At 31.1% G+C, this 25,174-nt stretch overlaps 1 protein-coding gene across 3 annotated transcripts in view; it reads left to right on the top strand.

The window, feature by feature from the left end:
* HisT (Histamine transporter) overlaps nt 1–25,174 on the top strand; it is a 154,671-nt gene that overhangs the window by 34,114 nt on the left and 95,383 nt on the right. The window contains exons 1-2 of one of the 3 annotated variants that reach the window (XM_085946347.1): nt 16,826–16,921; nt 17,180–18,258. In XM_085946347.1, coding sequence (XP_085802473.1) covers nt 17,935–18,258 — 324 coding nt within the window. In that variant the 5' untranslated portion in view covers nt 16,826–16,921; nt 17,180–17,934. Of the gene's footprint in view, nt 1–16,825; nt 16,952–17,179; nt 18,259–25,174 lie in introns of those variants that run through there. The other 2 variants (XM_085946345.1, XM_085946346.1) reach the window with 2 other exon arrangements.

Raw genomic sequence — 25,174 nt, 5'->3', positions numbered from 1 at the left:
ATATAGATGTCATCAAATTTTAACTGAAACTTTTGATTGATTTTCTTGTATTTTTCTCTGACACCGCTTACCACAGAACCAAAGTCATAGTAGTGCATTGTTCTCTTTAATTCTCTAAATTGCCATTTCATGTTTAAGTAATAAACTCCATTGATCAGGGACTATTTTCCACGAAGCACATGTTTGGGTCACTTTATCATACAGTATGTACCTACTAAAAACAAGAGTGTCAAAAACTAATCAAAGATTTTTTTAAATCCCAGCAATATACTGTTATGTAGTAGTTATTGTTACCTTTTTAACACCCAATGGCAATTTACTGCACTATAAAATAGCCTCTGGTAACTACTTATTATCTAAAACCGCCAATGCTTTAAAATATAAATATTGTTTATGTTTTTAATTTGATGGGTGAATGAAGAACTCATCAAAGTGTTTCAACTTATCTTTACGACCGTTCTACTCATATGAGTCATATGAATTAAATACACACAAAAACGAACTAAAGAATAGGTAATAAATAATAACCTGTAATAAAGACGTATTCTACATAATATGCATAATCAATGAATAGTTTTCTTTCAAAGCGTTAACTTACTTTTCCCTTATTAAGAAAATTGCATTACTTACTAGCTTAGTATTTATTTTGTAATAGCTGAAAAGACATAGATTTATTTTAAACACATAATATGTGTAAAAAACTAGAAATTTATTTGATCGTTGTATATATATATGTAATATTGTAATATATAACTAGTAGGTATATAAAATATATTATAAAAACTTAAATTACGAGTAATTTCACCGAGTGACTTCGTCGTGATATATTTTATTTACAAAGAATATCCATATTCAAAGTAATACAAAACAAAATCATAAAATATAATATGAATGCAATTAGTTTATACATTTAAGTGGGTAATTATAGTATGTATACCAGTGGCGAAGGGTGGAGGTAGGCTGTCAAGATTCGCTATAAATAGTGCACACTAAACTTTTTTAGTCATATGTATTTGTTTTTATTGAACTAAGACTACAATTTACAGATGGTGTTAGTTAGTTTTTAAAAATCAATTAAACCATGCCTAAACGAAACCATAATAGTTTTGGTCTAATTTGGGCAATACGACAAAATTGTGCACACTTTTTCATTCATAGTTATTTGTTTTCGTTGGATTAAAAATACATATTACACATTCTGTTGGTTATTTTTTTTAATGCATTAAGCCCTGACTTAACCAAACTATAATACATAAAAAATATTATTATATTTATAAAATATTCAAAGTTATGTATGATTTAATTGCATAATTTTAGATATTTTATAGATATACATGTATTTTTGGACTATTATCTATTATGGCTTGGTTTCTCAGGGTTTAATTGAATTTTAACAACTAACCAACACTATCTATAAATTGTAGTCTTATTTCAATGAAAACAAATATGTATATCTAAAAAAGTTTAATTTGCACTGTTTATGGCAGATCTTGACAGCCTACCTCCACCCTTCGCCACTGATGTATACCTACCTAAGTAAATACTTTACTATTGGTGTAATTGGGAGATTATAATATTAAGTATTGTATTAACTTGTTCATAATTTAACGTCGCACCTAACTACACGTGTATCTATTAAGACGCTTGATTGTTGTTTATAATTATAAAATATTACTTATGTCGTAAGGTATATCGGTAATTAAAATTCGTACTGAAGTTTGATTAGTTTCATCATCAATCTGCAGCAATTATATTATTTGTATCAATTATCCATAACTAATGAAGATTTTATTCCACGAGATGAATTTTTACAATAACTCTTCTCACTACCAACGTATGTTACAAGCTACAAGCAATTTAATATTATGATTATGTAACGTCACATGAGATAACGCGTGACGTGTCACATTAGTACGCGTGATTCAACGGATGTTAGCCTTGGCCGTGAGTTTTGTAGCCTGCCATTATTAAATTCCACCTGAACAATTGCTCCTTTACATGTAACTAAGTACTTGCTGAATGGAGTAACTCCTCTGCTCATATTTTCATTAAATTATTCAAATATATTCGGCTAGCCGCTAGATGATGGTTTCCCAACGTATGGGTCGCAACCCATAGGGGGGTCGTGAGTAATTTTCTGTAATTTAACAATAAGTTTTATAAATATCAAGTGCCTATGATACAGTGCCTATGATTAGTGTTCTCGATATTTCTATATGGAATCGAGTCGTGGACCCTGAAGGCAAGAGAACGGAAGGCAATTGATGCCTTTGAGATGTGGTGTTGGCGCCGAATGCTTCGCATTTCTTGGACGGAGCACAGGACGAACCAGTCAATCATCCAAAGACTGAAGATAAAGGAACGGCTCTCGACAAAATGTCTGAGAAAAATTCTGCAGTTTTTTGGACATATTGTCAGGCGCGGACCGGACAACCTGGAGAGACTGGTAGTTTTGAGTAGCCTATAGGGAAGGCGAAGCAGAGAAAGAGCGTCTGCGCGATGGAGCGACCAAGTGAAAGAGCTGACTGGGGGCACCATTCATTCTGCCCTGAGAGAAGCGGAAGATCGAGAAGGGTGGAAAGTCTTAATGTCCAAGCATTGACATTGAAATGGTCTTGTGTTTCCATGCCCGATGTCCATAAACATAACCGACCACGTTTGTTATTATCGCATTTACAATAATTAATTGATTCTCTTTTTTCGATTACTTAATCGTAATTTTTTTCATTTGTTTTCGTATGCGAAGAATTCACTGTAATAAGAAATATAGTAATATTTAATATTACTTAGAATGGCAACACCTGTATTTTTTAATTCGATCCCGGGACCTTCTCAATATTGGTGAAAATAAATGAAATATAACAAAAATCAGTAGGTACCTAGCAAAAGAGGTAACAAAAAAACTATACACATAGTCTTAAAAATTTTGGTTACCTACTTGATGGTTGATTTAGGTACCTACGACTTGTTTTAGAAAATCTTCCTATGTACTAGGTATGTACAATAATTCTATTATTTCGATCACGATAATAAATGTCAATCCATTTAAATTTTATATTAAGGGGAAACTTCTTGTTTATTAGATCTCCTCGTCGACGATATTTTATCATAAACATAATTATTTAAATTGCAATTTTCATAATATATTCTTCTTAAATTTGTAATGGACATTTCCTTGAAGTCATATCTTTAATTCATAAAAATACGCTATTTATTAAAAGAAAAAAAAAGAAAAAAATATCTCCAAGTCGAGAGGAACAGTAACAAATAATCAACCCGACATTAATAATACTGTAATGTTTTCGAAATGTTATACTAATTAATAGTATTTGTCAAAATATGGAATATAAAATTCTAAGCAAATAGTGTTAAGTACCTAGTATAAAGGTAAATAACTAACTTAACAATTTTTCAAGGATTTGCTTAACTCTCTGCCATTGGTCTACTGCGATTATAAAAAAATCATTAACTCGACAATCCGATGAAGATAATGACCGCCTCACAAAAGGTGACTAAACAGATTTTTTAAATAATTTATATATCTTGTTATCAATTTAATTTTCTTCATAATATTATGTTAGTTGTCTATTACTGTGTATAAATTCAAATGTTACAATATTATATAAAGCTATTTTTACAAGCCGCTACCATAATAGAAAATTTAATATTACAACTAGGTACTTCTTTATTGTGTTAAAGTGGTTATCTGTTAGTAGTTATCACAAAGATGATTTACGACCTTCAAAGAAGAATAAGTTTATAATACCATCTTAATAGTAATTACGTAAGCATACAACAATATAATTATAATAACAATTATTTATTCTCTTCTTCTTCTTGGTCGTGCACTCATGGCTGAGGATCGTGACCACATTTAAATTTCGCCATCCTTTGAGCGACCAAGACTTTCCACCCTTCTAGATTTTCCGCTTCTCTCAGGGCAGAATGGATGGTGCCCCCAGTCAGCTCTTTCACTTCGTCGCTCCATCGCGCAGACGCTCTTTCTCTGCTTCGCCTTCCCTGGAGGCTACTCAAAACTACCAGTCTCTCCAGGTTGTCCGGTCCGCGCCTGACAATATGCCCAAAACACTGCAGAATTCTTCTCAGACATATCGTCGAGAGCCGTTCCTTTATCTTCAGTCTCTGGATGATTGACTGGTTCGTCCTGTGCTCCGTCCAAGAAATGCGAAGCGTTCGGCGCCAACACCACATCTCAAAGGCATCAATTGCCTTCCGTTCTCTTGCCTTCAGGGTCCACGACTCGACTCCGTATAGAAATATCGAGAACACTAATGTTTGCACAAGCATTATTATTATAATACACGCACTTTGACTTTTGATGTGTATTAAGTATGCACTTATTATTTTTTAGCACTATTCATATTAATACTAATACTTATAACTTAATAAGTTAAGCAATTAATTATTTATCAATAGTGTAATATATTATATAATATGAAAATTTCCTAATAAGAAAATCAACCGGCAATACTGGTTTAAGTTTGTATGGAGTTGAAAAATATAGCTAGATAACTAATTACAATGCTACAGTAATTAAACATCATTACTTTTAAACAACTAGGTAGTCACTTAACATATCATTAGTTTTGTAAAACCCCTGATAACATAATAAGGGAATTTTTCTTACTGTTCAGTTTATCGTGATTAAATATAATTATAATTGATTTAGATTTTAAAACAGTTTTCGTTTATGATATGGTAGGATGACGTATGGACTAATTTATTTTGTTTTTCGTCACATTAATTACAATTATTATTATAATCATTTTTCTTATAATTAAATACGCTTTTGAAAAAATAATATATTATGTATACATAATAGGTAAATAACACCTGTATATGAAAATAGATTTGCCATTTGAGAAGATTTCAATAATATCTTTTTTTTTGTTTTGAGAAAAATTAACGATAATTCAGTCTAGCAATATTGCTACCTGTGACTCTAAATATAATAAATATTCATCCACGACCTAACTTACGTGCATGAAAAAAATGTGATCAATTTCAATTCTGAGTAGACTTTCGTGTACATAAAATAATGAGAGATACAGTTTATTTGTGATCCATCTGCCAGAGACAATATCTTCGGTATAGTGGCAGAAGACGATAAGTCAAAAATTGGCTGATTTGAGTTATGAATGCAGAATGGTAAAGTTTAACACGCTCTATTGTCTGAAAAAACAAGCTCCGCCAAAGTCCATGTAGTTGTGACATAATTTAAAGAATTCAATACGTATTAAGTCACTTTCTATCATACTTCATAGTGGCAAATAACAATAAGATGACTTAACGTTATTTGGCTTCAAGCTTCTAGTCACTTGTCCGTTATTTATATTGACTTATTGTCTATGCCACACACTGCTTGCAACCATTTGACAGTTGGTTCTGAATGTTGACGTTTTGCGCGTATTTATATATCTCATATTTTCTACAATTGTGCATGTAATCTATTGTATAATCGTTTTTATCGACGTGTATAATTTAAGATTGGAAAATATTATGTTTCTGTATGGGCAACAGAATAAAATAAGGGAGCATGTAAAAGGTAAGCAACTTAATTCAACATAACCTCAAAATGAAGTTTGCTCTACAATTATTGATTATTTGTGTACTGATATCACGTTTCTTTGGCGTATTTTTATGTAATCGGAAAGACATCCTTACTAACGCATATGTTTTATTTATATTTTAGATAATGCACACCAAATTGATGTTGTGGATTGAGACAATATTAATAATAATCCTTATACTTTCATGGCAACAGGTTTGTAGGACAATAGTTAAGTTTTTTAGCTCGTTCATTAGATACTTACAAATTATATTATAGCCTCAGGAAGGTTTAAGTAGTATAATACAGAAGACGGATCGATAAATGATGTAGTTGACTTGGAGAATATGCCTATAATTATGCGTTGACGAACATAATACTTGCGGTGACAACAGCAGCAAAATAATGAGTCAAATGGGAATGAAATTGGAAACTTAAAACTTGATAGTTCAATCACTAAACCCGGGGTTGGCTCATCTCCTCTTGTTTGTCTTGAATCGCCAGTCGGATACAATGTCAGTATTTTCTACTTCATCTGGTCATCGTCTCCCCACGTACGATTGTTAATCTGGTTTTACCATCCACCCAGTCTTAATAATTACAAATAATTAATAATGACAAAACATCGAGAGCGTCGACAGCTTCAAGTACCTGGGGGTACACATCACGGGAGATAGCATTTTACAGAAAAAGGAATGGCTGGAGTAACATTCAACTCAATGTGAAATGTCTGGGACTCACGATTGTACTCGGTCAAAACCAAATGCCGCCTATTTGACGCTTGCATTCTGACGGTGCTGCTTTACGGTAGCGAATAATGGCACCTTACGAAGGCTCAGAGCAACCGTATACTGAGATTCGAAAACAGATGTTTGCGATGAATACTGGGTGTGCGGTGGTGTGACTTTAGGAGCAAGGAGATAAGAGAATGCACCAAACAGCTTCTCATCACGCTGAGAGTGAAGAGGCGACGTTGGACCTGGCTCGGCCACGTGCTGCGGATGCCAGAAGAGAACCTCAACTTGGCCTCAACCTGTTCTTCAAGCCGACCGGGCTCCGGCGTCCTGGAAGGCCGCTAAATACTATCTATAGAGTGTTTACGGCGGAGCTAGGGGATGCTGGTTTGACCTGGAACGGAGCAAAAAGACTGGCGAGCGACAAGGATTCTTGGAGGCGCCATGTGGTGTCCATATGCTCCAATTAAGGGGCGGGTATGGAAGAAGACGAAGAAAGAGCTTCGAGCGCAAAGGGGATTTTATTTTAAGGAATGCAGACAGTGCTGCTCCAAAAACCCAAAGGGTACGAATTGCTGACGGCAAACTGCGCAAGGATTCAAAATCATACCACTTTTATCAAAATGAATTAAAAGAAAGTATTTGCCAAATTTTTTTCTTAAATCTCCATACCGTTTATCCACCTGTTATCCGATGTTTGTAATAAATAAATTAAATACTGTTCTCGAACCCTTCGAGGTTGGCTATGATGAAGCGGAAATGATCTCTTAATTATATTTTAAGTTTTCTTAATTAATTTTATAGTGTAATTGTAAATTTTAATTGTTTTCATAAATTATTTTTTTGTAATCATCATCCCCATACCGTTTATCCACCTCTAATCCAATGTTCTGATAAATAAATTAAATATAAATGTATTCTTTTTATTATTTTTACCTAGTACTTAGCTACAAAAATTTATGTTTAATAATTTAATAAAGATGAAAAGTATCATAATCTGAAACAAGATTATTACTAAGCTTACATACAAAAATATCAAATTACTTCTATACCTACCTAATATTATTATCTAATAGTATCCACCTACCTCATATTATTTCTGTTTTAATTTTAATTTTATTTTAAATTGGCCAGTTTCTATTATTATTAGAGTCCAATGTATTACTACTCAACTACAACATTTTATGTTTGACTATTCCATTAACTCAAAAATCGTTGTGGCAAAAAACGTTAATTCACCTTTTTGTAAATAAACTCAAAAACTAATTATTATTACTATAAAAAAGACTAGACAATACTCAAATCGAATTCATAAATGATTACCAAATATCATAAAGTAGCAAGTTTAGGTAAAAATGTTTAAACTATTTAAATAGAGAGGATTCAATTTCTTGAATTTAAAAAAAGACGATTATCTCAAAACAAGGTTTTTTGACTTAACGCCTTTTGCCACTATACCGACGATATTATACACAATAAGTCATAGTGCTAAGTCCATGACTTTCACTCCTCACCTCCGTAAATTGAAACTTTATGGGAACCAAATGCATACTTCAAATTTGTCGATACAATAATATGATAGACGTGTTTTTTTTATTTGTCTGCCTGATATAATAATATGCACAAAAATTCAGCTCCAGCCAATCTCAATTAGGTACGCATAATATTATGAATATTATTATGATATACGCACTTTGACTTCTGACGTTTATTAAGTATGCACCTATTATATGTTAGCACTATTCATATTCTTCTTTATCAGCACCTTTTTGCTTTTTTCACTCTTTGTCACCGGACGATTTGGCCGACTCGGCTCTGTCCCTCTTGGCATTCATCAGCAGTCGGAGACAGTGAAAACTCGTGGCATTTATAGTTTATTCCTGACATCTGGATTTTCTTTGTTTTTTTCGACTTTCACTTGATCAAATATCTAGGTTGTCACCTGCCCTGCTTACTATGTGATGAGCACAAGAAAAACTATCGCTAGATTCAAAAATATGCATGTTGTCAGGCAGTCGATTGTTCGCATTAGATAAATAACATTATATTTTAACATCGTGCTATATCATAAGATAAAAAAAATATAGTAGGTACTTTGATTAATCGTCAAAGTACATATATTTCGTAGTTATAATTTTATTCGTACGTACCTACTTATTCCACAATTATTGTAATATACTCAAGACTGGTTTCATTCTAATGCCCAAATCCCAATTCCTGATTAAAATAATCGTGGAATAAGTACAATTAAAATTTATATTATACATTTGAAATGTTTATTATTTTTAATAACTTAATTTATTCTGCTAAATTATTCTTATAGAAAGCTTGAGTCAACAATGCCTACCAAATATTTTAATATATATAATAAATTGATTTCATATCAATATTTACATAAAAAGAATTGTCACATATTCATTTTGCAAGCTTCTTTATTTCACGAACGTAAATAAAAATCATCGCAAAATGAACAATTCCTAACTCTCAATAAAGCGTCGAAAGATTTTCACTTTTACGCTTAACACAAGTAAGCATCCGCTCTTACAATCTGTTTAGCTTTTGTTTTGATCTACAGAGCGGAAGCAAAATTCAATCTAGTTCTTTTTTCTCTATGTCAGAAACCAAAAGTATGCTGAGTCACGTATTTTGTATATCGTCCCTTTTTCCCCTATTTTCCTCGCGCCTTTTCCCAATTTCTAGGACAGTTTTTCACAAAACGAGAATCGAACCGTATTCTTTTTATTGCAATGGCTCATATATATATTACTATATTTTAAAATAACTTCTCAAAGGCGTAGCATATTGGAAGATTTTATGACAATATGTATTATTAACTATAAATCTGAGCTAGAGGTTTTTAAATTGTGTGATTCTACGCCCAAAAAATATTAATATTAATTTCCAGTGTCGCTGGACTATATTTGAAAATTTTAATTTTCCATCTTAATTCAATGTAATAATGCTTTGATCACATTGAGCGATGTATATACTTATGTACCTATATATTTCTTTCAATAACAAACTTTAAACGTACGATACTGCTCTCTCTTTATCACATACACTACCAAGCAGTCGACATCGTACATGATATTCAAATTTATCGATATGAAAGTCATATTGGATATGAGTAAATCATAAAATATCCTTTACTGACTGCTAAAGCTTAGCGAGTTCTGATTTCATTTGGAATGTTTTGGTTCGGCAAAATTTTCTGTTCTACAGCAAGTGTAATAAAAACCATATAGGTATATATTTTTAACAAGATTTAAGGCGACTCAATACTCCCACAGACGCATTGTTTACAAAAAGGATGTTTCCAATTTTTAAATCGACATCAACGTATACGCATGTTGTCTTCTTTTCGCTATAAGCGCAATAAGTAGGCGTAAGCAAGACAAATGGCTGTTTCTCGTTGTGCAATGCCCGTTACCTCAGAAATGCATGAATACACACAATCTTTCGTATCTGTGTTCGCACCAACTTTGGCTGAGAGACCTATAATACACAAAACTCAGCGACAAATGTAACTGTGTTAAGTTAGTTTCCAAGATTTGAAAAACCGTGTATTTAACAATCAGCTCACACATCTCAATGGTATTTTTAGGAGGCCGTGAAATAATATTTGTACACTAGGGAGCCGTAAAAATGGTTTGAAACCAATTCAAAATCACTGGTCCAAGGTGTATATTGTGTAAAATGTAATAATAATGACACCACTCCGTCATGACTATCTTTAATACGGATACATTAACCAAATCATCAAAAAAGATTACAAAACCTATTCTTACATAGTATTATGGAGTAACGAATAAGAGAGTAAAAAGTTTCGAAGATAAAATAAATCTTGGTCATTAAATCGAGAAAATCTTCAATATAGAGCTAGATACGTTTTAAATGTGTTAAATGTATGACACCCCTAATCACGTACCTATCATTTCATATTCACTGCTGCAGTACTTATAATATGAACATATTATTTATTTTTAACGATTCGTTTATTTTGTAAACATTGTCAAGTATATGCATATTCACTTGATAAATTTTTTAATGTAAACGGAATTGTCTACCGGATTTTAGAATGTCTTACATTCCTATATTATTTTTTGTAGTTTTGAGAATTCGTGAGGTATCTTAACTATGTATTTAAATACCATGATAGAAAATGTATTATTACAAATAATGTCACTGTTCACATAATGCATTCTAACATATGATTTGTTTATGTTCAGTAATACAGTTTCCGTAATATAATAAGAAGCAAGGCCTTGTTCATATTTTAATCATATTATCACGTAAACTGGTTTTTACCGTGATGGTCAGTGATTTCAACTGAAATAAATCTGTTGCTATTTTTCAGTACAGACGTGCATCTAATTTATTGATGACATGATCATTTCATGCGAAATAATTCACAGTTTCCTTGCATGCACCGTATGAATAAATTATTTTTAATTTTTAACACTTGGAAGTGTATAATATAAAATTTTATAAGACTCTTTCATTTTCATTAAATCGACTGAACATCGAATTGCAAATAGGTACGCTGAAACTACAGAGTAAATCGTTTTTATAAATTTTTATGTTGTATAGTATAGATAGACTATAAATATACCTCCAGCCATACTATAAACTGCACGTTGTTTTTTTATTTCTGTCTGGTTATTGATAAAATAAATAGTTATGTGATAGCATTTTGCCAATTACAATTTTCTTATCAGTATATATTATATTATCTATAGTGAACAGAATCTGATATATTATTTAAAATTTGTAATTAATTATCTCAAAGTAAAACGTGAGAATAAATTATTGACATAATATATTATGAAAATATTTCTGTACCTGGGAGTCAATGCATCATTTTTCCGAAGAAAACTTTTGATAAAACGTAATTTAAGGTTTTTCACCCGCTTGTTGTGAACTTTCGACTTTTTGGTTTTAGTAATTTCAATTTTCTGTAAGTAATAAATTGAATCTGATTTTTGATTTTTACCACTTTAAGTAGATCATAACATGCATACAACACACTGGCTCTAATGTACAGATTTTTAATGTCAATAATATAAATTTATTCATTAGAACAATAATTTATAATAAAAATATATCATTAATTTTGATTAATCATATTTTACTTCGTGATTCATAATAATAATACAAAGTGATAACAATGTGCAAATTAAAAATTAAATACTTAATAATAAGTTAAATAGATTAAATGGCAATGGGCAGGCAGGTCGCTCGGCGAGTAGACAACCGCTGGACAAATGCCGTCATACAGTGGTATCCGATGGGCATTAAATACTCACAGGGATGTCCTAAAAATTGCTGGATAGACTAGCTTATGAAGTTCGGTGGATGTACTTGTCAGCAAAGAACTAGAGATCGCAAGGAGTGGAGAGAGCAAGGGGAGGCATTCATCCAGCAGTGGACTGACCCGGCTGATGATGATGAAGTTAAATAGTGGCAGTTACCGAAATCTGATTAAATCTATAGATGTACCCCGGGTACCCAATAGGTAAAGCACCGGCATTAAGTGTATGAAGGCCTCCGACTTCCTGACTAGCTCAGACACTTGGAAGTGGAGGTTCATTAATGTGGAGGAACAGGCAGGAATCTCATAGACGTGGAGTAACCAAGAAGTTACGGTAGAGAAAGAAAGTCGATAACTCAAGAAAACATTGGTTAAACTTCATAACTGGTATATTATCAATGTTGTTACACAATTTAACTTATGGTCACCCTTTATTCAAAAGTTTATAATCAAACGTCAATGAAATAATGTTTATATGTAACTAGATTCTCGTTAAACAATCACAATAAGTCGAATGTCGAAATTATTTAACGTCTACAAGCCACAATTATCCAAAAAGAAAAGGTCTGAATTGTTCGCATCCGAAATTCACAAGTAAATTATGAAAAGTCATTTATTTAAATCTCGAAATTAAAAAAAAAAAAAAACATTTGAAAACGTCGGATTTATTTATATCTCGAAGTCCACAAAAATAACCACATTTATTACTAATTAAGTAAAAAATTAATTCAAATATTATTAATTAATTATTTTAAAATTAACTTGATTATTATTAACTAATTATTTAACATTAACTTAATTATTTCTAATTAGTTATGCAGACGAGATCGCGAGGGTCCCGGGGCAACAAAGCGTCGCCGAAGCGACCCCCGGAATCCACAAAACAGAAGATCGGATTTTAGAACTTTGCCTTTTTATCCGTTAGGGGTGGTCGTATTTCTTACCCATTCAAACCGATACCGCCATATGCTACACATTTATATAAGGTTGACGGATGTCAGTCTATCAACCAAACATATAGTGATATCGATGTACATAATATGATTAATATTAATATTACTTTAATTACATTAATTACCATATACTATTACGCCCGTCCATATGTCCCACTTTATTATTTCGCTAACCCATTGCATATTACATTTCGTTAACCATTATATTACAATTATACATTACCAATTATCTTACAACCAAATCATATTTTATATTGAATCTATCTTAATTAACCCTTTACCTAAGCATATGATATTTAGTCAATATTTAATCATATTATCTTATTATCTATATGTACATGGTCTGTGACCGACTTATCTCTTCCACAGTTCACCCTGAGAAGTGGTGGGACTTGTCAGAGCAAACTGCGGGACTTCTACATATATTAAATATTGTTCTGCTTTGTCGAGGGTCGTAATCATCTAACCGGTGGTACATTGACTACCAGGATCAGACCGAGCGGCTGGGAGGCACTACTTCTTATGGGAGCGCCCCCCACAGGGGCGGAAAATTAAGTGTGTGTCTTGTACCCACGGCACGTTTATATGATAATCAGCTGCCCGAACGGTACTCACTAGACAAGATTATAAATACTATTAATTATCAGATTATTTAAAAACTACTAAGTAGATACCTATATTCAAATATATTATCTGAAATTGACACATCAAAACAGTTTTGTGATAACGTTTGTTGATAAGTAAGAATAATTTATTTTATTAATATTTCATTTTTGCGTAATGTACCAAAGAGTGAATAGTGCAAGTGACGATTATAAAATATAATATATGAACGAATGATTAATTTTATTTGATTTCCATATAAAAGAGTAGGTATATACAAATACTTAAAAATTGTTATAACAAATATATTTGTATTTCTATGAATTGCCTAGGTACCGTTTAAACATGAATATCAATTTTCTGAATATAAATATTCCTAGTGAATGACAAATGCTTAAGTACGTATGATTTTTTTTTTCATTTCTTTGTGATCGCATAATTTCATTGAAATATCAGATAATATTGTTTACATATGGATATAATATCATATGTCAGCTGTTGAGAAGTTACAGTTACTGTGACTTATAAATATCAATAATTTAATTTACTTTAAATTAAATAAATATATTGTGAAATTAATATTACAGTAATTACAGTAAATACAGCGGAAAACACATTTTGAAAATACCCGATATACTGGATTATTTATTAGTTTGGGTAAGTTTAGGTTAGGTAAGGTTAGGTTTGGTTAGGTTAACCTAACAAATAATCCAGTATATCGGCTATTTTCAAAATGTGTTTGCCGCTGTATTCCTCATAACCGAACTGTACCTTACATAATATTATTGATGTTTATTGTAATGATCATTATTAATTTTAATATCTATTATCAATTATTATATTTTAGATTTCAGATATACAAGTAATCTGAAATCGTCGAAATAAAAAAGAATTACCTGCTCCAAAAGATTTGTAAGTAACGAAGAATCAAAAAAAAATGTGCTATTTTAAAGTCATCGTGAGATAGAATAGTTTGTAGCATTATGCAAAATAATATATAAGCAAAATCCGTTAGTAAAACATGTTTTCAATGAATCGCAAATAAAGCAGCTTTGTGTAAATCCCGGTTCGTTGTTAAGACTGTTGTAACCAAAATCCTCCGCACTCATAAAAATGCTAAGACAACTTGAACCAGTTTTTACGCATTGTTGAAAATAACCTATATATTCAAGTTTACTGCTGAGTTGGTTAGTTATTTGTCGAAGGGTGATATTGTGGAGAGTCAAAAAAAGGTTATACGCCTGTGAATTTTTTACGACATTTTTGAAAAGTGTTCCACAAAATACCGCACATTTTATGCAAAATCGATGAAGAACAATATGATAAACATGGGTTCATAATTTGGGAAAACGGAAAAACATACGTATTAGAATTTTTTTTTATAATAATATGTATCTTTCTGAAGTATTCCAAATTATGTGTATTCAATAAAGAATATTAATTGCGGTAATATATACCTACTGAGTTTCCTGATGGAAATGTTCATATTTTAATATTAATTTTATATATCGCTAGAGAGCTGGGATACCCCAGCGGGTACCAATTTCGTTGATTTGTTGTAGCTCAATAGAGTCACAGCATTAAATGCCAGCGCTCCATTGGCGAGCCAAAAGTCCGAGGACAATAAATCGTTCGATTTGTTTATGCCCTGCTACTGATCAATGAACGAATAAAAAAGTCGAGCTGTCAAAAGTCAAAAATTGCGATTATCGTAATGTCTTCTGATAACCCTATAATTTTGTGTTATTTATATGTAGACTTGCGTAAAATAATATAGCAGTGAAAACAACACAAGATTTACGTTTTCTTTTATGAATTTCATAAATAAAAATTTAAAAAAAATTGGTAAATCTCTCATTTTATAATATGTAAGTTAACAAATAAATCAATGAAAATGTTTAAAACAATTACAGATTTTTTTGCGGTCCGAATGATTGCGTATTAATGTCAAATCGAATTTGCATTGCGATCGACGGACGAAGTCTGGCAACTCGGAGGTAAAATATCAAACATGTTTGAAATCCAACGAGCCTGGTCTGCGGATTAAAAAGTCCGCAGACCTGGGGTGCTCCACGCGAAAAAAAAGTCCGAAGACTATAAATCGTCTGACTTGCGTGCCAATGGAGCGCCGGCAAAAAAGACACTTTGAGATTTTTTTGCTATAATTTAGAAATTTATCGACCATTATTATTGATAAATCTACTTACCCGATATAATATCATAATATATAGGTACTGTGAATTATCATAGAATATACATTTATTTTATCCTGTTATGGAATGGCGGGATCACAGAACAGATAATAAATAGAATACCGACAGGCTATATTCAATACGTCGCATGTTGAAGCAGGTTTTTGAATGTGTGAGTGTCCTACAAAAATGAAGCACGCATTATGCACGTGCAATAGTGTGTGTAATACACCAACATTAAATGAGTGTAAATGCATAAACCGAGAGCAGTTTTCAGTATTCGACATAAAACGTATTCTTGACACGTGTGTAAGTTTAACACGGATTCTTCCTTACTCGAGTCGGTTACCTGCTATCGCCTTACTCGTCATGTATTTCAGTTCCCATTTTTCTGAGTTGCCTGTGGCGGGATCGTTTTCATAAAAACACCTTTTATATTTAAACTGATTTTTATTATGAATCATGAATGAATATCATGACGGTTTTAATGAAAAAGCCGTAGATTTCATTAATGAAATATTTTTTTGCCAATTAAATAACCTACGTGGTTAGTTTTTCACATATGTCGAGCTAATCGTTATTTTACTGGATTGAATATAGATAATATAATAATTAATAATATTGAATGTCTAATAATTTTAATTTTGATTTGGTACACAGATAAAAACTTTAAAAGTTATGTACCTAAATATTTTTGATTTATTGTGCCAACTGTCAATTGGTGGTGAAAATGCTTTTTTATTAATTAAATAAATAAAGCATCTTTATTGTACTAATTCCACTTTTTTATTAAATATTCAACTGGGCAGGCTTAGTCCGCTGCAGAAAGACGTTTTCAACTAGTGAAAAATGTTTTTTTTTTTGTTTAAATAATAAGTTACGCAAATACATATTTGCCGATCGCAAAATTCCGATGGCAAGATTTTCTAATAGTATCAATATACTTTTATGACATCTTTAAAATATTGTCTCTACAATATAATACATGAACACGCGAATAATTTAACGGGGTCACTAATATTAAGTAAATAAATAAATAACTGAAACCTAAAAATTGTAATAGTGGATATCGTTTTCCCATAGATAACAGTATTTTTTTAATTTATGCTGATGGAAAATGTGTATAGGTACCTCTTTAGTTCACAAAAATACGTTATTTTAGATGAAATTTCGAAATTTCTCCATAATCAATCTGGTTATTATGAGATCAATAAATCGAGTAAAATTGTTTAAAAATAATATATCATTGGCGTAGTTTTGGATATTGATGATTTTGAAATGAAAATATCAAACTATATGTGGACGTGAAATTGATTACGTCGGTAAATTGTGAAACTATAAATAATTATCACCTATTACATTAGTTTATCATAATAATATCCGTAGGTGTCCGATGAAATTCCGAAAAGCATTAATAAATTGATAAATATGTGAGGTTAGTAGCTACGACGCCGTCAGTCCAATACAAATATCTGTCAGTTTGGTGACGACGTCCGAGCGACGCTAACGTGGATGTGCCGACCCCTAATCGCTTCAGCCGATGTTCGTCGTTCGAGCCGGTAATTTCATGCCGTGCGCCTTTCTAGGAGGTATTTTACATAGCGCTGTGTACATTCTATGCCAGCTAAATGATATTGATCACACGATGTCATCGGACAATATTATTTGTATTGATTGCCTGACGTTTAACTATTTGATACCAGCGATTGATTTACAGGCTTTAAACTACTGTATTTTATATTACTTGTATCGATAGTTTATTAATCACTACAGTTTATTTTATTAATAATTTTTTTTTTGTTTTGTTCTCTTTACAGGCGTTCGTGAGACTCAAAATTAAACGGTACTAATACTAAATAAAACCGCTACAATAAAATAAATTTGATAAACATATTTATTGTGACAGATAATAAATAAATAAATAAACTTGTGTCTTGGTGTTGAAGAAGTGAAAAGGAGCTTCCGATATGACAAGAAGGAAGAATATAATAAAATAATCATATAGTTTTCGATAAATATACGTAAAGTTTTAATAAGGCAGTGTTTTGAATTGTTTGATTGAGTACTTTCAATTAAACAAATGTGTTTTATATTCGCTATTGACAACTGCGAATTCTGATTGACAACATGCTCCACTATCTGTTGTTTACAATGATTTGAATACGCGCTCGTAAAATATTAACTCAGTCCAAGACGAGTCGCGAATTCGTATGCAATCGTCGAAGGCAGAGACTTACCTGTCATAATTCGCGAATGCCGGCATCTCCTGATAATGCTAATACACCTTAATTTCCATGCATTTTTATGTCTGCGGTCTAAAATATTATTACCTGCAAAATAAGCACTAAACAGTAACCGATTATATACTACAACAGCGGTCATCACAAATAATTACTACATGTCTTCAGCGACTATTTATAAAACGCAAATTAACACGAACCAAATTTAACTAATAATACGAAAGACTATACAACGATAAAAGTATAACAAAATACCGTGTAAACAATAAAAATATTAAATAAAATATAAACTGTGTATACATTTACAAAAAATATAACACACAAGCATCAATATGACGTCCTCTAATTCAACGTACGCCATGAAACATGACTTCGACGCCGAAACCCCTGACAAGATCAGCACTCCAGATACCATGAAAGCCCTCGGTAAACAGCCGACGGAGTACATACTATACACGCGAAGGTGGCTGGTCCTCTCCATCTTCGTGCTGTACTCCGCGTCCAATGCCATGCAGTGGATCCAGTACTCCATCATTACTGATGTCATAATAGAGTACTACAACACTAGCGCGATCTGGGTCAACTGGACTTCTATGATATTCATGATCACCTACATTCCGCTCATCTTTCCGGCCAGTTGGATGTTGGACAAATATGTAAGTATTTACAGCAGACCTTATTAACGTGCCATATTTATACATAAGGAGAGATATCATAACGGTGTCAATATCCCATTGATGAAGTTTTTTTAGTATATTGTCAATATTATTATTAATAAAATTCTCAACTGTCTTTTTCTTGAATGAAGGTCACGTAGTTAAAACAAATAGTATCACAATTATTATATAATACTGTGATAGTTTTTTTTATATTACAATCATAATAATTATTGTGTTGGTATTTCTATTAGTAGGTACTTAACTATATTGTCTCTAAAACAAAACTTTTTTTAATGTTCTGTGAATGAGTTTGTATTCATTAGAAATATGATGATAGCACACAGCTCATATATTTGAATGTCATTTGTTCGTTCTGTTCTCGCCTCAATTAAATATAGTTTTAAAAAATATATTTTTTTCCAATTAGCGTATGTTTTTTTATAAAAAAAATACGCAGACATTCTAATCGTATAGTAAGGGCTTAGATTCTGACTCGATCAAAAATCTCATATTTTGTGTCAATGAACATATAAATATATTTTTTATCTCGAGCATGGGTGTGTGTGACTTCCTTTACCACATCAAATAAAAAATAATATAATTAATCCTAGTAAAAACTAAAAACCTTTTCAATGTGCAATTCATATACGCATGTTCTGACAAGAGCGATTAGGATGGTAAGAAAAAAGTCGTTAAGCCTATAGCTAATTGTACTGAAGATGATTTAAAATTTGGTAGCTGAATTACAAGTAGATACATACTAATAAATACTCAAATAATATATTTACGCATCATTAATATAGTAGTACTAAATCTGTAGAAACAATTCAATATATTAAGTCTAATTTTTTAATATTTACCTTTGTAGTCGTGTATATTCATACATATATGAAAATACCAAAAAAGTAAATTCGATAATAAACTTATTATTATCAGCCGATATCTAGCAGACATTAAATATAAAAGAGATATTATGTGTATTTGTTATTAATTGTATATTCTTGTTTATAATAATGATCAGGATGAATTAGTCTGATCAGAATCAGTTTGTCCGTTGATAACCCACGTATATAATATGATATTAAGTTTATTATATATTATAATTTGCAGGATTTTTCGATTTACATAATATACAATATATTATACACATACATATTTGCACCCGTGATGCTAGGCAACAAGTGAAAAACTCATTCAATCTGACAAAACGATAGTATCCATTTCAAATACTTAGTCAATTTGTTTTTCTTTTGATAATTTTGTTTATGGCCTTATTTGTCAGTATTATGTAGGTATATCATTTATATCGTCATATGGAAGAGTCGCTAGGACAGTAAAGAAAAAACTGCAGTTATTAATAAACTATAATATAAGTAATGCAATATGAATTTTACAGGAAATATTATGAATAACTATATCATATTTTATTTTTATCAAAAATCAATAATCCTTTGTTTTTTTTAATTGCATCCTATCTGTGTCTATGTGTCAGTATTCAATATTTATAAAAATATCTTGATATTTTTGGACTCGAATATACAGATTTTAATTAGTCGTTATATTGTTGCTGTTTTATTAACTAAATTAAATTTATATAGGTACCTAAGTAAAAGGCTTTAAATGTTTTTACTAGTAATATTTACTCTTTGATCTTTCTGTTATTTATAATGAATTAAAGGCTCTGAGATATATTAAAATTTAATAAAAAAATAAATAAGAGAAGATGTATCAGTTTTTCCTTATGTACGGATTTATTCATGTATTTTCAATGCAATTACATAATTACATATGTATCAATTCAATAGCACCATGCAAGAAAAATTAATTTAATTAAAACATTTTTGTATATTGTATCCATTTGTATCATCACATTTGTCACAGCAAACTCCTTGTTAAAAAAAAAAATAAACTACGTATACCTCATAATATAGTGTCTGTTAACTAAAGAATAATATTACTAAAGTATTAGATATCATACTAAAGTATTAGATATCATCTAACGTTGAATAACTTCATTATCCTATTTACTAAGAAAATTCAATGTTTTAAATTATTTGGCGTAATTTTGGTGTGATATAAATATTATCTGGGGACACATTTTACCGCACCTCGTAAACTAAGTATACACTCAAAGCCCATCGTTGGCATAGGTCTCCAATGGCTTCACAATGATAATTTCTAGTTTGAAATTCGTAAGTGGGATTCGCTAACTAAATAATATGAAGCTGTTTTAGTGACACTGATTGACGACAGTTGTATGAGATTGTTTTGACATCCAGTAATATGCGAACCGCATACCTCAAGTAGTTCAAATTGAAGGAATATTTTTTTTAATATTGCGTTGTTTGCTAATTTTAATAAATATCTGAGTAGCTTTTTGGATTAGAGTCAAGTTTGGGCCATTTAATTCCATTGAAAATCGAATAAAGTAATACTATTTAACATAATTAAGGTACCTACATAGAGCGTTCATTATATTACCTACTTTAGTATGAAAAAGTCCGTGAATATTGTGACTTGTCATAAAATAATGTATGCATAGTTTTAGCACAGATCGATTCTGATATGTTAAGTTACAACATGGCAAGACAGTCTACAGAGAAATTGCTGGGCTTAAAATACCATTCGGTGATAAAATGTCTTTCAAAAGAACAGCAGAAACCGTACAAAATTCATGAACTATAAACTCATAATTTAGCGCAAGCAGTATTAAATAAGTGTGAAGAGTTCATTAAAGACGTCCCTCATACTAGTCATACTAAAAGAGACGGAGACCCATTGAAGCAACGTTAAAATAAATGTGCATGTAAGTTAAAGATTTAATTCTATTAGACGGATAACTAAAGGTTTCTCGAATAGGTAAAGAAATGGGTTGTCGGCAGGCATTTAGTTTGGGAAAAAATCGTAAAAAAAATTAAAATATCAAGAACTCGGTGCTGCAGGGAGGGGCCCCAATATTTTTTTTCATCGTTTGATGACTGGAAATGAGACATATGTATATTATTATGTTATAATTAAGTTTATGCAGTCACAATACAAGACTTTCCTCACTTCTTGTTCGAGGTGGAAAAATCTACTAGCAAGATTATGGCAACTATCTTATTTGAAGAACCAGACTCTCTAAAAATGCATCCATACGTTCATAGATCTCTTTCAGCATCTTTCTTTCCTTCCAACGACATTTTATCGCTGCACGGTATTACAAATTCAGTATTTTTATTAGACTCACATGCTTTCTATGGTATTACTTTGAATATTAGGCTTTGTCCACAATAGCAACAAGTTTCTGGCAACCTCATTACATTTCACGATAATTATCATAATTTGTTTGACCATAAATTATTTTAATCGAAATTTAACGGGGTTGCCAGCAACTTGTTGCCAATGTGCCACACTGAACTGAAACTGGACATGCCGTACGTACTGCAAGATATCTCCAAGTATGCGTAGACAGAAGTATGAATTCGCTCATTATTTTCACGCATACTTCGGTAGATAATAAAACGAACTCCCAACGTTTGTAATTCTGAAAAATGCACAATATTATTAAAAGTAAAAAGCTATACTTATAATAATTTTAACATACCGCATTACCGTGTGGTTTGGTGGTTTTGGCACTAAACACGAGATAACAATAGCAACCATAATATGCTATTGTTATCTCATGTTTATTGTCAAAAGTGCCAGTGTAATTGGTACATTCGTCCTCCCGATTCCTGCGCACGAGACGAAATCGTATCTTTACATCACATGATTATTTTATATCTCTATTATTAACAAAACAAAAATATATTACCGATCCTGACTCATCTCACTATTGTATATTAATAAGCACTGAACTGTAGTTAACATGAATAACTAAAATTCACGTTACTATAGCGTATCTCTCTTTTCTTTTACCACATACATATTATCATATAACTATAACACTAACCATCTGATGAGTTAGAAAAATCTAATCTTGTTATCTTGCGGTATGAGATGTTTACCTGCAATTTAATTAATAATGATACGTCTGGTGATAAGAGAATTATTCACCGGTGTGTCATATTATCTAGTCTTGTCATATTTACTATTTTTCAATTATGACTCCAAATCCCAAGCTACAATTTGGTCATAATTAATATACTAACAATATTATTGTTTATTATTGTTTCCTACGCATTAGAATATCGTATCCGGAAATTTTTACATAAACAGTTCACCGCAGGACACTTATTCGTGCGCCGCAGTACGTGAAACATGAGTTCGTGTAACATTTAATCAAATGACGAGTTTTTCGTTGAAAATTTCACAGTGGAGTATATTTGTACGTATGCTACAACATGTGGAGATGTCCTTACTAGGTTAGGTTAGGTTAGGGTTAATCTAATTGTAACAGTACTATTTGAAAACTATCGTCGCATTTTGTAAGATACGTACAAATGTATTCCACGGTGAAATGTTCAACGAAGAACTCGTCATTTGATAAAATGTCATACGAACTCATGTTTCACGTACTGCGGCGCATAAATAAAGTGTCCCACGATGAACGGCATACGTACAACTTACATGTAACCTTAGAATATAGTACTGTTTTAAAATGTATTTTCTCGTCATCGTAGTAATATTTAATTATAGTATTAGTATATAGAATATATTATTAGTTAAATGTATAGTTAACAAAATCGTTATTATGCTAGTCATATTTTTAACAAATGCGGTAGGTAGAAAGAGGGCCTAACTAACCTGTTCTTTATATTGAATTTATAATATTCTTTAAAATTCAAACAGTATAAAATATTCACAAAAAATATGTACTTATTTTTTTCTGAAATACATAGTCTATGTCAGTGGACAATAACCGATGGCCCGCGGGCCGCAAGCGGTTTATATATTATGGGGTAGGTATGTACAATTATTTTAAAAACAAATTTCATATGAAAGTAAAATTAATTAAATAGTTTTATCTAGTTGGAATTTTCAACAAAATTAATGGTTTTCATGAAATAAGCGGTGAGATACGAATGCTTTTGAACTTTTCAATTTAAATATCTATGATATACAAAACCAAAAAACTACTGATAAAAAATTTGGAATGAAAACGTAATAAAACATTTTAATAACATTGTCAACGTTTATTAAAAAAGGCTGAATAATCAGTTACCTGAAGATGACAGTCTCATTTTTGGAAGCACATTATAGGATATTTGTGAACAAGCAATTTCACTCATGAATTATTATAGAAATAATACAATTTCTTCTCGTCTAATTGAACGAACATTTTCATGCGTTAACTCATTTAGTGCTAACAACGCGAATGGCCTGTTTGTACTAGTTGGCCATTTGATATAATTAACGTGATATTTAAATGTAAATATAATTAAAAAGTAATTAACCGGTCAGCAGTGAATGTATTAATCCATATTTTCACCCAAGGTTTAAAACGGATATACATAATAATTGGGCATTGTAAAAACAACTGCAAAAGCCATATAAAAAAAGAAGACAGACAGTATGTGTTCCATCTATTATTAAAGATATGTTGAAAATAATCGGTAATTATCTTTTACCATTTACAATGTCTACCCTATTATTAATGAATGTAAGTCTAAAAATATTGTCGACCCTTGATATATAATTTTAATTAAACGAGTTTAAATAAAACCGTGTTCTACGTGAATTACCATATTGCATGCATTTAAAAAAATAAACGATTTTGCAATAGCATAATTAAATAAAAAAATTTATGATTCCTTTTCGTGCTTTCAATTCTTGCATATATTTAAAAAAAAAAATGCATTTTGTTATGTCTCGATCGATGTTTGAAGGAGCTGCTCGTTGTTTCTTTAACGCATATGTAAGAGATGAAATTTAAAAATATTTCATTTGAAAATGTAAAGAATCTTGCGACGTTAACGGCTCACATGCTCAGCGTACGTCAAAATGGAGCTTTTATGCTATTTTCAAAGCATGATCCTAGACATGTCTTAAACGTTGTAGATAATCTATTTACATAATTTGAAGCCTTAATTATAAATAAATACTTAATTCTTATGCTTTATATTTATTTTAAACATTTGATGACTGCATAAAGTATTTTTATTACATAAAATAGTATTCTTTTAAACCTCTCGCTCTAATGTTTTAGAATAAAGTCATATTTCAGTACGTCCATGTGAAGTGGTGTTAAGATTTTTTATATTTATTAATTTTTAAAAACATTTATAAAACAATTAGTAAAATTTATGTCGACATTATTAAAGTGAAATATTTACAATAAAAAATTATATTGATAATCTATGTGATCCTAAATTTGACAAGAATTAGGCATTTTATTATTCAAAAGATGGGCAAGATTTACACATTTAAAGATACTGATTATAAGCTATGTCTTTGAACATTCAAATGTGATAAACATTCTACGAATAATGTTTGCTTTATAATAATTATTGACCTAAGAATAAGGTAGTATTTTTCTGAAATTCTGGCAATATTGGCATTTCCCAGTGACTAAGCTACAACATACGGCCGTAGCCATAAATTGACAAAAGATTTAATGAAGTAGGGAGTAAGATCATGTTAACGCACGCGTTTGAACATGTACCTAACCGATTTTTTTTAAACGGTACACGCGCGTTACCATGATCTTACTCCCTACTTCATTTATTGTCTGTCATTTATATCATAGTATCTAGTCTATCTAGTCACATAATATATCTAGCAAGACCAAATATATCAGTACATACACTTAACACAATGAAAAATAATGAATTTTATAAGCAGATAAAAAAGACGTTTTTTTTAGATATCCCACTACAGTTCTCAGGCGACGACAATCACAATCTTAATTAGACACACATTTTACAAAAAGTGGATAAATATAATATTTCGGAAAATGCAATGCATTTTGTCTGTGACATAGATTTGGATT

The sequence above is a fragment of the Rhyacophila brunnea genome, unplaced genomic scaffold, assembly GCF_057557595.1.
Source record: "Rhyacophila brunnea isolate RB1 unplaced genomic scaffold, BYU_Rbru_1.0 scaffold_2, whole genome shotgun sequence".
Classification (NCBI taxonomy): domain Eukaryota; kingdom Metazoa; phylum Arthropoda; class Insecta; order Trichoptera; family Rhyacophilidae; genus Rhyacophila; species Rhyacophila brunnea.
This window is presented reverse-complemented; position numbering and strand designations above follow the sequence as displayed.